At 39.0% G+C, this 16,886-nt stretch overlaps 1 protein-coding gene across 2 annotated transcripts in view; it reads right to left on the bottom strand.

Moving 5' to 3' along the window:
* CDK15 (cyclin dependent kinase 15) overlaps nucleotides 1–16,886 on the bottom strand; it is a 115,001-nt gene that overhangs the window by 80,149 nt on the left and 17,966 nt on the right. Inside the window, exons 2-5 of one of the 2 annotated variants that reach the window (XM_055290229.2) lie at nucleotides 9,191–9,552; nucleotides 8,330–8,479; nucleotides 8,021–8,115; nucleotides 2,686–2,765 (exon numbers count right to left, since the gene is read on the bottom strand). In XM_055290229.2, coding sequence (XP_055146204.1) covers nucleotides 2,686–2,765; nucleotides 8,021–8,115; nucleotides 8,330–8,479; nucleotides 9,191–9,313 — 448 coding nt within the window. In that variant the 5' untranslated portion in view covers nucleotides 9,314–9,552. The remainder of the gene's footprint in view (nucleotides 1–2,685; nucleotides 2,766–8,020; nucleotides 8,116–8,329; nucleotides 8,480–9,190; nucleotides 9,553–16,886) is intronic. The other variant, XM_055290230.2, reaches the window with a different exon arrangement.

Genomic DNA, 16,886 nt, shown 5'->3' with positions numbered 1-16,886 from the left:
AAAGCACCTGACACATGTATTAAGGTATATTTCCCTTGGGAGGCCAAGACACGTGGATCACCTGAGGTCAGGAGTTCAAGACCAGCCTGGCCAACATGGTGAAACCCTGTCTCTACTAAAAATACAAAATTAGCCGGGTGTGGTGGCGCATGCCTGTAATTCCAGCTACTCCGGAGGCTGAGGCAGGAGAATTGCTTGAACCCCGAAGGCAGAGGTTGCAGTAAGCCAAGATCTTGCCATCGCAATCCAGCCTGGGCAACAAGAGCAAAACTTCGTCTCAAAAAAAAAAAAAAAGAAAAGAAAAAAATTATTTCCCTTAGTGCTGTTCATACTTTTGCTAGTTTCGTAATATTACATGTTAAGGTCAAATGAAAATAGTACTCCAAATGACCAGACTAGTAAATTGCCACATGTATTCTACCTGTATAGAAAGAGACCATATATGTAGTAAAATCATACTTAATAAATCTTTGGCTGCTATACCATCAGGGCAGCCAAATTGTTCAGGAAAAGCAATTCCTGCTTCAAGGCTTTTTAAAGAAGGCTGCATTACTTGTTCAGTTTTCCTGCACGTGCCTTTCGGTTGCCTTTTTAGCTAGTGACCCTGGATTTTAGCTAATGAACTCCAGCTGTTCTTATTTTGCCTTCCAGCCCTTCTCATTTAACCTCCTGTCTCCCTGGTCTCACATCCTTAAAGTTCTTACAGGAAAAATGGGACAGTGCCAAAGTTTTCGAATAAAGCCTCATATCTTCTTGAGGGGAGAGGGCTCTTTTAACAAGGGCTCCAAGCTTTTATAGTGGTGTAAAAAGAAACATTCATTTTTGGAAATTGGATTCCTAACAACCTCCAATGTGTCAGAAATCCTCTTGTGGTTTTTAATATTACACAAGCAAAGCATTCGGTAAGGTAAGTCCATAAAACAAACCAAGAAAGTCCACAGTTGACTACTAAATGTAATTGTAAACACCTGTGATGGAGAGGCAATTCCTCCGTAAATATGCAATGAAAGAAACATTTAGCATACAGAACAAAACAGATCCAGCTTTTCTGAACCATGCTGAGAACCATCTGTTAGCAAACCTGGCAAAAGGTTTCACTGTTACAGTTAAATGTCAACCTGAAAAACTTGGCTGTGGGCAATATCTAAGCAAAGCCAGTCTTAAGCAATTGGCAAACTCAAGCTCACAAAGGAAACCTTCCTCTTATGCGGGTGACCTGGGAATTTCTATTACGTTCACAAATACTCTTTAACTTATCCATACATCTCTTTCCAAATCTGACCATCCTTTCATGGAGACCATTAATAAGTACATTAGTTAATGCAGTTTCCATTATATTAAACACTTAAAACCATGCCTTCTCCCAGAATGCACCTGATCCTACCAGGATGAATCTCTGGCTAAACCAATAGCCCATTTGGCCCTTCCAATTAAATTCAAAATGATGTATTTCCCAGGGGCTCTGAAAGACTTTTGAAAAGGGTATCAAATTCAGTTATAAACTCATTTTCTGAATTGCTTTTTCCATAACCCATCCTTCCAAGCTCAGTTCAAAATCTACTGACTCCATCAGTCACACTGAGGCTAACTTGCTCTCATCTTAGTTTATGTCTTTTATATACTTGTAACTTGAATCATGTGCTCTGCTAAGACTGCAAATGATGGAACAAAGATATGGGTTTCTCTTCTTATCCATCACAGCATCCAGCAGCATACTCTGCATATAGCATGTGCTCAGTAAAGAACAGAAGATAAGTAGTTAAAAGTGGGAGAAAATAAGGCCGGGGAAGTGCCATTTCTCTGGGATTTTGCTGAAATGCATAGCAATCCTATCATCATCTTATTTCAAATGGCTCATGCAATAAAGGTTGATAAATTATATTTTTAATGATTCATTTCACTATGTTGGCTTCTTGATGTTTATATTATAAAGTATTAGTTATCTTGATGGTAAATAAGACATTACCCAGGAAAAGAAGAATGGAATAATAATGGTCAACATTTGTTGAACTCTGAAAAATTGACTCTGTGATAAGTGCTTTATATACATATTCTTGTTGAATCCTCATAACAACTCCATGAAATAGGTACTACTATTATCCTCTTTCTGCAATAAACTGAGTAATAAATAGGCAAAGTAACCTACCCAACATCATACCACTAGTGATTGGTGGACCTGTGCTGCAAACCCAAGTCCATTTGACACCAGGTTCCTCACCCATTTGCTGTACTGTCCAGGCCACAGAGAAAATCAGGCAGAACACTAAAAATGCATGCCTTCTGGAGAATCTCCAAGTGCTAGCTAACAACATGCTATGTTCAGGCAAATTTCCCAGGAAGAATTTGTGTGATTATATATTTTCTCTTTTATAGGAATTTTCTGAGGTTATATAGGTATAGCCTTAGCACCTAGCATGAGGCCAAACACATGGAAAGTATTAGTAATTGCTCAGTGAATTCATATTTTCGGTCAAGTGATATAAGAGTTTTAAATCTCAATTTCCTCAAAATTAAGTAATAAAATAGCAGTGTACAGGCTCTTGAAAAACTTGTATGAAAAATAAAAATGTAATTATAGTATTCCAGAAGAATCAAAACTAGATGCTGAATGGATCAATGCAATACATTTTTTACCAAATCAAGGACTCAAAACAAATCTATTGGGTCCATTTCTGCTGTTCTTACCTTCTCGGATAGCTGTAAATGGGACTCCTTCCTCTGTATTCATGCTGATGACTTTTAAAGCCACTAGTTGTCCATTTATTCTAGAAGAGAGGGATTGAGGGGCACACACTTATTGGTTCAAAGCAGCAATTTATACCAAAGATGGCTTAACAAAAGCACTTTCGCTTCAAAATATATTCTAGCATATAAATCTATAATTTTCTCAAAATAAAAAGTTTAACATGTATCAATACATACATAACATATATATTGCAAAGCATTTTCCCTCTTTGCTAAAGTGATATATATATGTCCATTATAGAAAATTTGGAGCTTATTATTATTTTTCATCTGACTTATTGTAGTGTTTTTTTTTTGTTTTTTTTTTTTTTTGAGACAGAATCTCGCTCTGTTGCCCAGGCTGGAGTACAGTGGCATGATCTCGGCTCACCGCAACCTCCGCCTCCCGAGTTCAGGCAATTCTCCTGCCTCAGCCTCCCGAGTAGCTGGGATTACAGGGGACCCCCACCACACCTCGCTAATTTTTGTATTTTTAGCAGAGATGGGGTTTCGCCATGTTGGCCAGGCTGGTCTCAAACTCCTGACCTCAGGTGATCTGCCCACCTCAGGCTCCCAAAGTGCTGGGATTACAGGCGCGAGCCACCATGCCCAGCCTTGTAGTGGTCTTCTAACAGTTTCCCTGCTGAGACACTTGCACTCCTACTATTTACTCTCAGCAGAGTAGTTGGAGGTATACTTTTCAAATGACAATCAGGACAAGTCACTTTTCTGTTCAAAAGCCACCATATCTCCATGCGTTACTTAGAATAAAAGCCAAATTCTTGCAGCGGGCTTCTAAGTGCTACCTGATCTTCCCAGGCCACACCATTCTCTCTCTTCATTTCCTCCTACTCTCCCCTCATTCATCATTTTATTCATGATATCAGCTAAGTGCTGAGAATAGAGAAGAGATTTTAATGCAGGTATAAATCCATTGTTCTTAATACAGTGGGATTAAAATCATATAGTTAGTAACCTTTTCTCCTCCGTGTAACTTTTCTCTTATAGTTCATTCTTGTACAATCCGATATTTAATAAAGATTTAATATTTCATCAGGTCGGGCGCGGTGGCTCATGCCTGTAATCCCAGCACTTTGGGAAGGCAAGGCTGGTGGTTCACGAGGTCAGGAGATTGAGAACATCCTGCCTAACACGGTGAAACCCCGTCTCTACTAAAAATACAAAAAATTAGCCGGGTATGGTGGTGGGCACCTGTAGTCCCAGCTACTCGGGAGGCTGAGGCAGGAGAATGGCATGAATCTGGGAAGTGGAGCTTGCAGTGAGCCAAGATCGTGCCACTGCACTCCAGCTTGGGCGACAGAGCGAGACTCCGTCTCAAAAAAAAAAAAAAAAAAATTCATCATATAAATGTACTACACTGTATTTAGCCAATTTCAAATGCCTTTCCATTGTTTCTAGCTTTGGGCTATTATAAAAATACTGTGATGATCGTACTTGTTGACAAATCTTTTCACAAAACCCCAATTACTTCCTTAAAGTAGTGGCAGAATTGCTGAAACAAAGGGTACGCAATGCACATGTTTTTATTGATTTGCACTCGTGTTCCCAAACTGTCCCATGGAGTACACTACCTGGTCATGCGAATGGCCATTCTCATGCTCCCTCACCAACATGGGGCAGGTTTTGTTTTGGGGGCTTTTGGGCTTCATTTTTTAGAACAGTTCTAGATTTACAGAAAAATTGAGAATGCAGTACAGAAAGTTCCCATCTATCTCTCATTTAGTTTCCTCTATTGTTAACATCTTACATTAATATGATACATTTGTTATAATTAATTAAAAATATTGGCACATTATTACTAACTAAAGTCCATCGTTTATTAAGATTTCTTTAGTTTTTACCTAATGTCTTTTTTTTGGTCCAGGATCTCATTCAGGATTATATTTAGCTGTCCTGTCTTCTTAGGCTCCTCTTGACTATGACAGTTTCCCAGACTTTCTTTGTTTTTGATGACCTTGGACAGTTTTGAGGAGTACTAGTCAAGTATTGGGTAGGACTCCCCTCTTTTGGAACTTTTCTGATATTTCTCTTATGATTAGACTGGGTTATGGATTTGGGGGAGGTAAAGTACCATCTTTATCGTATCATATTAAGAGTGCATACCATCAGCCAGGCGCAGTGGCTCACGCCTGTAATCCTAGCACTTTGGGAGGTTGAGGCGGGTGGATTGCCTGAGCTGGGGAGTTTGAGACCAGCCTGGGCAACATGGTGAAACCCCGTCTCTACTAAAATACAAAAAATTAGTCGGGTATGGTGGCACACGCCTGTGATCCCAGCTACTCAGGAGGCTGAGAGAGGAGAATCGCTTGAACCCGGGAGCCGGAGGTTGCAGTGAGCCGAGGTTGCGCCACTGCACCCCAGCCTGGGCAACAGAGTGAGATTCCATCTGGAAAAAAAAAAAAAAAGAGTGCATACCATCATCATGATTTATGACTTTTGATGCTGACTTTAGTCACCTGTCTGAGATAGTGTTGGTCAGGTTTCTCTATCCTAAAGTTACTCTTTTTCCCCCTTTTTCATACTGTACTTTTAGAGAAATGCCACTATGAATGACCCACACTTAAGGAGTGGAGAGTTATGCTGTACCTCTTTGAAGGTATATTATCTACATAAATTATTTGTATTTATTTGGCATGAGAGATTTGTTTCTTCTCTCCCATTTGTTAATGTATTGAATCATTTATTTATATCAGTATGTACTCATAGATATTTATTTTATACTTTGGGTTATAATTTAATACCACTTTTTTTGGTTGCTCAAATTTTTGCTGCTTTGTCCTTTGGAAGCTCTTTCACTTGGCTCCTGCGTCCCTCTGACATAGCCCTATCATGTGGGTTGGCTTTTTGCTTTCATCTTCATTTTTTTTGGCCTATTTGAAAGGTAAAAAGGTTTATCACATTTTAATTTATATTTATTTAACCATATGTGAAACTGACTTTTCATAAGTTTATGGATCTTTTCTGTTTTTCTTGTGATTTGCCGATTTGCCCACCTTTTTATTGAACTATTTTGCATACACTTTTCCCCAGTTTCTTTTGTTTGCCTTATCATGTCTTTGAAATTTTGTTTTAAAGTTTTATGATGTGTTTTCCTCAGAACATGGTTCTGTGAAATTCTCCCCCAAACCCTGCAAAAAGTTTTTTTGGCAAATAATGTCTATAAGAGAAAATGCTTTTTTTTTGAGACAGTGTCATTCCCACCCAGGCTGGAGTGCAGTGGTGCCAATCTCAGCTCACTGCAACCTCTGCCTCCAAAGTTCAAGTGATTCTCCTGCCTCAGCCTCCTGAGTAGCTGAGACTACAGTTTTATAAATAAGTAACACTTGAACCAGGAATCTGATGGAGGGGAGGAGTCAGCTGTGTTTATGAACAGTGGAAGGCAGCTCCAGGCAGAGGGAACAGCAAGTTAAAAGTCCTTGACTGAGGCAGGAGCAGTCTGGCATTGAAGCAGAAGAGGGGAAGGAGATGAGGACAAGGAGGAGCTGAGTGTGTGCTGGGGAATGGAGGGTAGGGATTCTATAGGGTCTTGTACAATGACCATTCCAGAGACTGTTGTATTAGATATTTACAGGATATTTGTATTAGAAGATCTAATAATGCAAAGATGTCAATAATTCTCTAACTTAGAGTTTTGATATATTCTAAAAATAGTCTAAAGCAACAATAATTAAAATCATGCAGCACAAATATAAGAAAAGATAGATTAAGGAAACATGATTTTTAAAAGATTAGAACAGAAAGAATTTCAAGTATTCATGAGATCTAATATATAATCATGGCAGCATTTCAAATCATCAGAGAAAAGAAAATCTAAAAATTGGAGCTGGGATAATTGTGAATATACAATATAAATTCCCAGTAGATGAAAGAGTTAAATGAAAAAGAAAACATACAGTAACTAGAAGAAAAGATAAGTGAATTCTGTGTAAACTTTGGGCTGGAAAGGTCTGTTTGTGCAGAACAATCAAAGTCAGAACTCAGAAGATCAGGAGTGTCCATGGGGCCCACGTATCCAAGTATGTTCTACGGTGCCCCCGTTCTGAGCCACCTTGAAACAGTTACCATGGCCAAATTGATATGAGGAAGGTTAGAATAAAATAAAATGCGGTCCTTTATTGCAGATGTTCTCAGCATTAAAAAAAGTTAATGTACACCATGACTAAAACAGAGTAAGAAAGTATAAAGGGCCAGGGGCAGGAGAGTTGCTTGAACCCAGGAGGTGGAGGTTGCAGTGATCTGAGATCGCACCATTGCACTCCAGCCTGGGTGACAGAGTTTCCATTCCAAAATAAATAAATAGATAAATAATAAAATGAAATAAAATTGTATGTCCCCTACAATCCTGTTTTAACATGTAAAAATAATAATAACAGCATAAATACTAAGATAAATAATAAATAGTCTTATAGTAGTTATATAAAATTTTTCTTTTTTCTTTTTTTGTTTTTGGCCAGTTAAGTGAAGCAGTGGGAGTGGAGAAGGAACAAAGAAATCTGTAACTGGTTGTGATCAAGTAGTTGTAAACACCGCTGCACTCGGATCAGCTATATTTTAAAAATTAATATTTAACCACTATTGAGCCATTACTTTTCTCTCTATTGGAGTAACATAAAGAAAAAAGCGACCTTCCAACTTTCCCACCTTGACTAAAAGGGGAATTGATGGATCTTTTAGATATATTTAACAAAGTTGGTTGTTTACCAAAATTAGTACTTAGCTTTTGGATAAGCAGTATTTTTATTCTCCAGACATTTTGTGTATTTTGCAAGTATAAAAAAATCTAGGATTTATCATCTTTTGCATGTACCATAATTTGCAGAAACCAACTTCAGTTTCTTCTATAAAGGCCAGGTGGAGGAATGAAGCAGCAAATTCCAGGTTGCCATTACAAACTTCTGTCATTGTGATTTAGGGAGGGATATAAAAAACCTGTTAGAGATGCTTTACCAACTGTGCCTCCCACCAGCCTGAAGAGTGGTAATTGTTCTTTGGGTCAGTAGTAGAGAATGTCTATTTTCTTTGAATTCTCTGAATTGAATGCAAGAAGGGAAAGGCTGATAAACACTTAAGTGGGCTGATTTTAATTGGGGCAGGGCAGGTTTGTTTTTCTTTCAAGGCTGTTTAAGTCATCATGTCTCTCTCCCTATTAGCCATGGTGTCTTGCATAGGTCCTGAGTGCTATGAACTTCTATGATGTCTCACCTGGCTTTATAATGTGAAATTGCTGGGGCGGGACCCTCATCTCTAAAGTCTCTCCCAGCTATGTGTCACTCACCTGCTAATCCCCTTGTAAACTGTAGCATAAGAGCCTTCGCCTAGCTTCTCCAAGTTCAAGTAGGATGAGGCTGCCCCAAAAGGGAGGCTCTTCCTCTGTTCTAGGGGAATGGGGAAAAGGAGTGGGTGAAAGGGAAGAGAGAAAGAGCACTTTTTTTTAATGTTGACTTTTTTTCCCCAGGGAAATTAGACAGCATTGCCAGAGCAGACTTGGGAAGGCTCGCTCAATAATTGCCCTGGAAGTAAGGGCCGGCTTCCCTAGACAAGCACACATTAAATTCTTCTTGATCAACATCAGCTGCTCACTCACCCACTGAAAACCCTGCCTCAGATCCTCTTCCTGAAAAGAATCACTGTTACTCCGTGGCCTTTTACTCTTGAACTTCTGGGCACGGACAGCTTGAAGTCCCCTGGGGTGAAATGAAGTCATGGAACATGATGCTTCTTTTAGGTCTGTTAGCTAGAGAAAAAAGAAAGAGCAGAAATAAAATTTATGCAAAGTAAAGATTCAGTGCCTGGTAAAACCATTTTTTCTTTATTTGCCTCATTTTCACTCTTCAAATGTTTTCTAAGATTCCTGTACCCCCAAAAGGCACTTTTCTTGAAAGATCCCTGAAAAAGACCATAATGGTATCAACTCCTGAAATACTACATTCTTTCGTCACCTAAAAATGTGTCTTTAACATTTAGGTTAACCTAAATCTCTTTGATGGATGTTTTCCAACTTTTTTCTGTTTGAGTCTGGCTTTTTTTTTTTTTCCATGTCCACTTAATTTATTGCTGTAGGGGAATAATCTATGGCATTGCTAATAATCATTAACTAATTACTAAAGTTTCGAATCCATAGCATACCAACTAATACTGCAGCTTGCCTTTTAAGTTTCAGCTCTGTAATTTAGGACCTTAGAGATTTTGAGAGAACTACTTTCTCGACTTCAAGCCAAGTGAGTTTCGTGCAGCCCAAAGCCAAGGATTATTTTTCCCTTTTGGTTTACAAGAAATTCCCCAAATTTGATAACTACAGCCATAAATTTTCTGTGACTTTAATAGAATTTTCATTTTATTGGTTTAGACCTACCGCAGAAGAATCAGACCCCGCTACGAAAAGGGAGTGTCTGAACTCCTTGGTTTATCAATAGAGAAAGATGCTCTCCTCCTGGGATACAAATACCTTGAACGCAGCCTCCATGGTCTCAGGCTGACTCCTCCGACAGCTGTGTGCCTCGCCTCCCTCTGAACAACGATAGCAGCTGCATCCAGGCTGTACAGTCTTTGCACACAGCTCTTGACCCATAATCTTCTGGGTTCAAGGAGAAAACCCGCACTTGAACCTTTCCCCCACTGCCTCTCCTATCCTCGTTCTCTCCCTTTTTGCCAGAGGTCAGCAGCGTGGAGCTTTCATATGACTCACATGATGGCTCTGCCTGGAGCAGCCTCACAACTTCAGCAGTTTTTCCTTATCAGTGCAAGAAACTCCACATCAGACAGGGATTGCTTGCATTCAGATGTGCACAATTGAAAACGAGGCAGCTGCTATTGAACAGAATAAAATTTGGCACAGTTAAGGTTCTTGTTCTGGCCACAAGTTAGTGCTATTGGTATACATAGTTTTTAGGGATTGACATTGCTTATCTATGTAATGATATTTATATGATATAATTGATAGTGATATTGATATTAGGTTTTCCTGGTGCTAAAGTGGACATTCAGAAGTATTTTTCTCCCTACCTTTTATCTGAAAGCATTTTGGTTTTCAGACTTTAAAACAAATTTGCTACCTAGCTAACTTTTAGTAGTCAAAGAAACCACAGAATCATAAAACAGGAAGAAACTTGAAGATATCTACTCCATCTCTTTGCCTTCAAACAATAGTGTATCCAATAGTCTTAGAAGGGTTGCCATTCATTCATTTATTCAAAAACTATGTGGTGAGCACCTATGTTGTTCTTAACTATACAGATGATGATATTAGCCAATGGTGATGGAGAGAGAGGAGTTTGAATGAAACACTTTCTTCCTTTCTTGCTTGCTTCCTTCCACATATATGTAATCAATGTTTACTATATGTAAGTACTATATTAATAGCACGACATGTCAAGGAATCTGGCTTAAATTTGTTTGCAGTCTGTAGTCTTCAAATGCAACATTTTTCTCTGTTAGATTCCTAAGATTATTGCCACTATAATGTACTAATCATAGAGTGAGACAGAATGGAGGATGTATAAACACTCAATCATTATTAAGGGAAAAAATAAGAGTCATGTCTATTATCACAACAATATTTACGAATATTTGATATTTGAACCTCATGATGGTTTTTTTAAAATGTTCATGTAATTTAATTATGAGCATGTATTTTTTCATTTCAAAATTGCCACAAGAGAAGAGACTTAAGCCAATTCCAAGATTCAATCTAGAGATATTTTTTGAAAAAAAAGAAAAAGAAGAAGAAGAAAAGGAAGACTACTTGGCTCAAAGACCATTCAACTTTTTTTTTTTGAGACAGTCTCGCACTGTTGAGTAGGCTGGAGTGCGGTGGCACGATCTCGGCTCACTGCAAGCTCAGCCTCCTGGGTTCATGCCATTCTCCTGCCTCAGCCTCCTGAGTAGCTGGGACTACAGGCGTCTGGCACCACACCCGGCTAATTTTTTGTATTTTTAGTAGAGATGAGGTTTCACCGTGTTAGCCAGGATGGTCTCGATCTCCTGACCTTGTGATCCGCCTGCCTTGGCCTCCCAAAGTGCTGGGATTACAGGCGTTAGCCACTGCACCCGGCCAAAGACCATTAGTTTTGACTGACAACTGAGAGTGAGAAGCTAGTTTCTCAGAATATTTAATTCCATTTGAATTTATAATAATATAATTATAATACATTTTATCAGAAATGCTAATTTCTTCCTAAAAGATTGTGAATTTCATCACATAAAAGTTATGTCCCAGGTCAAGTTTATGATGTCTTCTCTTGCATTTTTTTTTTTGGAAACAGGGTCTCCCTCTGTCTCCCAGGCTGGAGTCCAGCTGGGCGATCACTGTTCACTGCAGCCTCAGCCTCCTGGGCTCGGTGATCCTCCCACCTCAGTCTTCCAAGTAGCTAGCTGCAGGCCTGTGCCAAGACAACCAGCTAATTATTTTTTATAGACACAGGGTCTCACTATGTTGCCCAGGCTTGTCTTCAACTCCTGGCTTCAAGCATTCCTCCTACCTCAGCCTCCCAAATAGCTGGAACTGGGGGTGCACGCCACCATGCTTGGAAAATTTTTTTATTATTTGTACAGACAGAGGTTTCACTATGTTGCATAGGCTTGTCTCCAACTCCTGGGCTCAAGTGATCCTCCTGCCTCCCAAAGTGCTGGGAATACACGTGTGAGCCACAGCATTGGCCTATAGCCTGATTATTAAAGGTGTAAATTGCTATGTTTAGATACTAGAATTAGCTACTTTTTTTTTTTTTCTTCCAGAGACAGGATCTTGCTTTCTTGCTCAGGCTGGAGTGCAGAAGCTATTCACAGGCATGCACCATGTACCTGCCTAGAACTTCTGGGCTCAAGCATCCTCCCACCTCTGCCTCCCAAATAGCTGAAACTACAGGTGTGTGCAACCACACTGGCTTTATAGTCTTGTTTAAAGCCAAGGAAAAATATCTGATGACTTCTTAAGATGTTTTCTTGCTGTGTCAGAAATAGCTTTTGTTCTGAAAGATTTCTGAAGGACAAGACTTAGATGATTTCATTTATCATTGTGCATTAGGCTCAGCTTGTGAACCACTCCAGATTGGCTTGGCTGCACTTCCTTTAGCAGCCTGGTCGCCATCATAGCAACAGAGGCCATTTCTGGGGTCTTGAAGCACACTCATTGTTGCTGCCACCTCCCCCCGTCATAGGACAAGGAGCCCCAACACATGAAGCTGACTGACCAGGAGAAACCCTTGTGCTTACCCACCAGCCTAAATAGACCAAGAGCCAGAGAGGCTCAGGCTTCTCTCGCAACTGCTTGCGAGGGCCAGGTGATACAATCCAGAACTGCAGGAAGTTCCACGGAGCACACTTCCACCATTGGGAAACCAGAGATGTTGTGGAGCTGAGATCAGCTCAGAAACATGCTCCATTTGGGGAGTGTCACTTGAGCCTGGGAGTTTGAGGTTGCAGTGAGCTATGATTGCATCACGCACTCCATCCTGGGCAAAAGAGTGAGACCCTGTCTCAAAAAAAAAAAAAAAAAAGAGAGAGAGAGAGATGAAAGAAAGAAAGAAAGGGAAAAAAATCTTCCATTTATAAGGTTGATCCTAAAGTAATTACAGTTTTGCCATTACTTTCAAGGGCAAAAACTGCAATTACTCTTGCACCAACCTAATAATCCTAATATTTGCTCTCTCCTTCTCCTCACTTCTACTTCCCTAGGATCGCACAAACTGCCCCTACAATACCGCCCCCCCACCAACCCTTTTGCTTCAGGCTCTGTTTTCAGGGAATTTGTGTTAAGACAAAAATGGTAGCCACTTTTTAAATTGGCAGTAAACATTTTAGGTTACTGATCATTTCAGGCTAGCTTCTCCACCTACCACATTTTTGGAGTTCTTTTTCCTTTCTCAAGTGGTGTGAATTCAAACTACTATGTTTAGTTAAGAGTTGCCATTTTTTTCCAATCTTTGCATTCTATCTTTATTAAATTTAGCCAAATATAACATTTCTAGAATATGTTGATTATCACAGCATTCAACAGATAATATGAAAAATAATGTAAAATCTATGTTATAAACATTGAAAATAATTCACATATGTCCACACAATGGAGTAATATGCAGCTGTTAAAAGAAAGGAGATCTATATATAATGACATGGAGTGATGACCCAAATATATTGTTAAGTTGAAAAAGCAAAATGCAGAACAATATTTGGTGGCAAAGAAATGAAGGGAAATAAAGTATAGTCAGGGTCAGGCATGGTGGCTCACACTTGTAATCTCGACATACTGGGAGGCCAAGGTGGGAGGATTGCTTGAGCCCAGGAGTTGGAGATCAGCCTGGGTAACATGGTGAGACCCCATCCCAAAAAATAAAAATAACAAATAAAAAAAGTGTAGTAGTAATCTTACCAATAGTAGCAATATTATTACTATTATTTTAAATCTATTGTAGAGGAAAAAAGATTTCTCTCCCATCTCTAGGTTCATGGATGACATCCATATACCAATAGACAGATTAACAAGAGAAAAGCACACAAATTTATTTAATGCAAGTTTACACAACACAGGAGGCTTCAGAAATGAAGACCCAAACAAATAGGGAAATCTGTATTTTTATGCTAAGCTTGATGAAGAAAAGTAGATAATTGTGAAGAAACATGATTGGAGGACAAAAGGGTCTGATCTAATGGTAAGAAACTGGGGAGAACTTAGCAAGACCTGTTTGTTCAGATTATTCTTGGTGTCTGTGTGTCTTCAAGGATAATGATATTCCTTTTTACGGGGTATAGGAAACTTATCTCTGGAGTTGAGGTCTTATGACCTACTGTAGTGGGAAGTCAGCTAGATTTTATGACCTGCTTTCAGGGAGAAGGGATGAGAGGAAGATGGGAAGATGAGAATGACTTTCCTGCTTCTGCTGTTTTCTCAAATATCAAGGTGCCATACTTGGGGGTAGCATATTCTGAACCCCATCATTATTATAGGCACATCTTAGGTTAAAACTAGTGAGCAATTACGTTAATGCCATTGGAAACCAAACTTTTCAGCATGAGAGAAAATAGACATAAATATCAAATCAAAGAAATCAAGTAAAAATTATGTGATCTTAAATTTGACTTGGAAATAAAAACTTATGGTTTTTATTTGTTTAAAAAAAGCTCTGTCAACCAAAAGACCTAGAAGCAATGACAACTCAATAGCTATGAGCAGCCCTACTGCTCCAATGTTGGTCTCTTAACACCATTTTCCACTAACAAGAAAGAGCTAAACATCCGTGGAGAAATGGTGGATTCCAGATTCCAGGTCTGGAGTATGAACTCAACAAACGAGCCTGGGATATCTTTCTTGCCAGAAAACAAGGAAGTTATCAAGAAAGATGTCCTAGGCTCATCTTAAGCCAGTTGGAGTCCTGTCAAAAGGATATGAAAGCCAACCTGAAAGGGACTCCCATTGGCTTAAGATTGGGCAATTTGAGTAGCAAAAAGAATAATAACTGCAATGGATTGAAACACAGGGAATGCGAAAAATCTATAACTTTACAGTAATTCTAAACAAAAGTGGTCACTTGAAGGTTTCTAGTTTACAAACTTATTACTCTGAATATTAATAAAGGAGAAAAGTCAAGTATTTTTGGTATTTTCTATATAAATTATTTTTTCAAGATTATAAAATACTTAATGAGGGAAAATTTTTTCCTTATGGGAGAATTCCAGCTAATAAATGCAGAAGAAGGGATAGAAATAGAAATATCACTATCATGGCATCTTTAATGCAATGATATAAGAAAACAATCATTAATGGATGCTAAAATCATTAGGTGGAGGATTGATGAGGAACTTTGCAATGAAGGGGTCAGGCTGACACCATCTGAGCCCACTGATCAGTCTTAGCTTCACTAAATTTGGGACATCCTGATATTATGTGCCTCCTGTTATGATGGAACGGGACATATAGCACCATCTGTGATGTATTTTTGACTAAAGAAAACAATTAAACCAGAATCTAATAAAGTTTCTAGCTCTAAAACCAAATTACAAGAAACATGGAAGACACAAGTTAAATAACACCACAAGGAATCAAATAGGCAAATCAGGAAGGACAAAAATCTCTAACAGATTTCTCTAACAAATCAATGGCATTAAATAAGAAGAAAATGAAGAGAATTTAAAAGACTTAAGGGCCAGGCCCAGCGGCTCACGCCTGTAATCCCAACACTTTGAGAGGTCGAAGCGGGACAATTGCTTGATCTAGGAGTTCAAGACCAGCCTGGGTAACATAGTGAGACCCCATCTCTACAAAAACTGAAAAAATTAGCCAGATGTGGTGGCACGCACCTGTGATCCTAGCAACTGGGAAGGCTGAGGTGGGAGAATTGCTTGAGTTCAGGAGGTCAAGGTTGCAGTGAGCCATGGTTGTGCCACAGCACTTCAGACTGGGTGACAGAGCAAGAGCCTGTCTCAAAAAAAAAAAAAAAAAAAAGACAAAAGATAACATGCAATATGTAGATATTGTTTGGATCCTGATTTGAACAAATTAACTGTAAAATGACATTCCTGAAAGAAGTATTGAAATTCAAATATGGTATTAGATGATTTTAAGAATTTATTTTTAATTTTACATGATGATTATGTTTTAAAAACAATCCTGCCATTAGACATGTACACTAAAGTATTTATAGGTAGAATGGCATAATTTCCAGACATAATATTACAGACATATAATGCTGGGGGTAGAAAATACAAAAGTGGTAAAAATATTGTATCATCATTTAAACTGAGTGATAACTATATGGAGGTTCATTTCTGTGTATTTAAGACTTCTGAATAAAAATGTAGAAAAATAACAGTATTAAAAAAACACCTTTATACAAAATCTATACATTTCAATAATGTATTTCTTTTTTTATATTCATGGCTATTTTCATCAAGGGTGGTGGAGGCTTTCAATAAAAATACAGCAATCATCATCATCGCAACAGCTACCATGTCACTGCTTGCTCTGTGCCAGGCTCCATGCAGGCAGAGATTAATCCTTACAATGCCATGACAGTGAGGCAGGTACCATTGTTAACCACACTGAATCATTGAGGGAACTGAGTTCAGGGAGTTTAAGTAACTTTCCCCAAGGTTATTAAACTAGCAAATAGGCCAGGCATGGTGGCTCATGCCTGTAGTCCCAGCACTTTGGGATGCCAAGGCGAGTGGATCACCTGAGGTCAGGAGTTCGAGACCAGCCTGGCCAACATGGTGAAACCCCATCTCTACTAAAAATACAAAAATTAGCCGAGTGTGGTGGCATGTGGCTGAAATCCCAGCTACTTGGGAGGCTGAGGCACAATAATCGCTTCAACCCAGGAGGCGGAGGTTGCAGTGAGCCAAGATCTTGCCACAGCACTCCAGCCTGGGCAATACAGCAAGATCCTGTCTCAAAATAAATAAATAATAAAATAAACTAGCAAATAGTAGAAAATATTTATAAAACTCCCTGAAGACTATATACCAAATTTCACACATTTTATTTAATGAGGAGACATTAATAATTTGTATTTGTAAAAGAGCATGAACTCTCTCTCAGTGTGCTCACATTTCTTACTAATTATAAGGCTGAAGTTTAAATGAGTTGTTATATTTCGAATAAACCAGTAATAGATAAACTAAACCAGGTATAAGTGACGCTAGTTCATTAATCAAGAGGCATGTAACATTATCCTTTGTAAAAAGATGGTATGTCTTTTGGTAAAAAATAAAAGCAGCAGAGTATATATATATATTTTTTTTTTTTTGAGACGAAGTTTCGCTCTTGTTGCCCAGGCTGGAGTGCAGTGGTGCAATCTTGGCTCACTGCAACCTCCACCTCCCGGGTTCAAGTGATTCTCCTGCTTCAGCCTCCCAAGCAGCTAGAATTACAGGCATATGCCACCAGACCTGGCTAATTTTGTATTTTTAGTAGAGATGGAGTTTCACCATGTTGGCCAGGCTGGTCTCGAATTCCTGACCTCAGGTGATCCACCTGCCTCAGCCTCCCAAAGTGCTGGGATTACAGGAGTGAGCCACCACACCCGGCCAATTCTTAAGTTACACTTCTTCCTTCTTCCTGAAGTACCCTAACTTGAAACTGACATGCTGAGAGTGCTGTCTGCTGACTGTCAGCAGAACTGCAGGCACATGGTATCTAGGTCTCCTTT

This window comes from Symphalangus syndactylus, chromosome 8 (genome assembly GCF_028878055.3).
Source record: "Symphalangus syndactylus isolate Jambi chromosome 8, NHGRI_mSymSyn1-v2.1_pri, whole genome shotgun sequence".
Classification (NCBI taxonomy): Eukaryota; Metazoa; Chordata; class Mammalia; order Primates; family Hylobatidae; genus Symphalangus; species Symphalangus syndactylus.
Note: the sequence above shows the minus strand (reverse complement) of the source record. Positions and strands in the feature narration are given on the sequence as shown.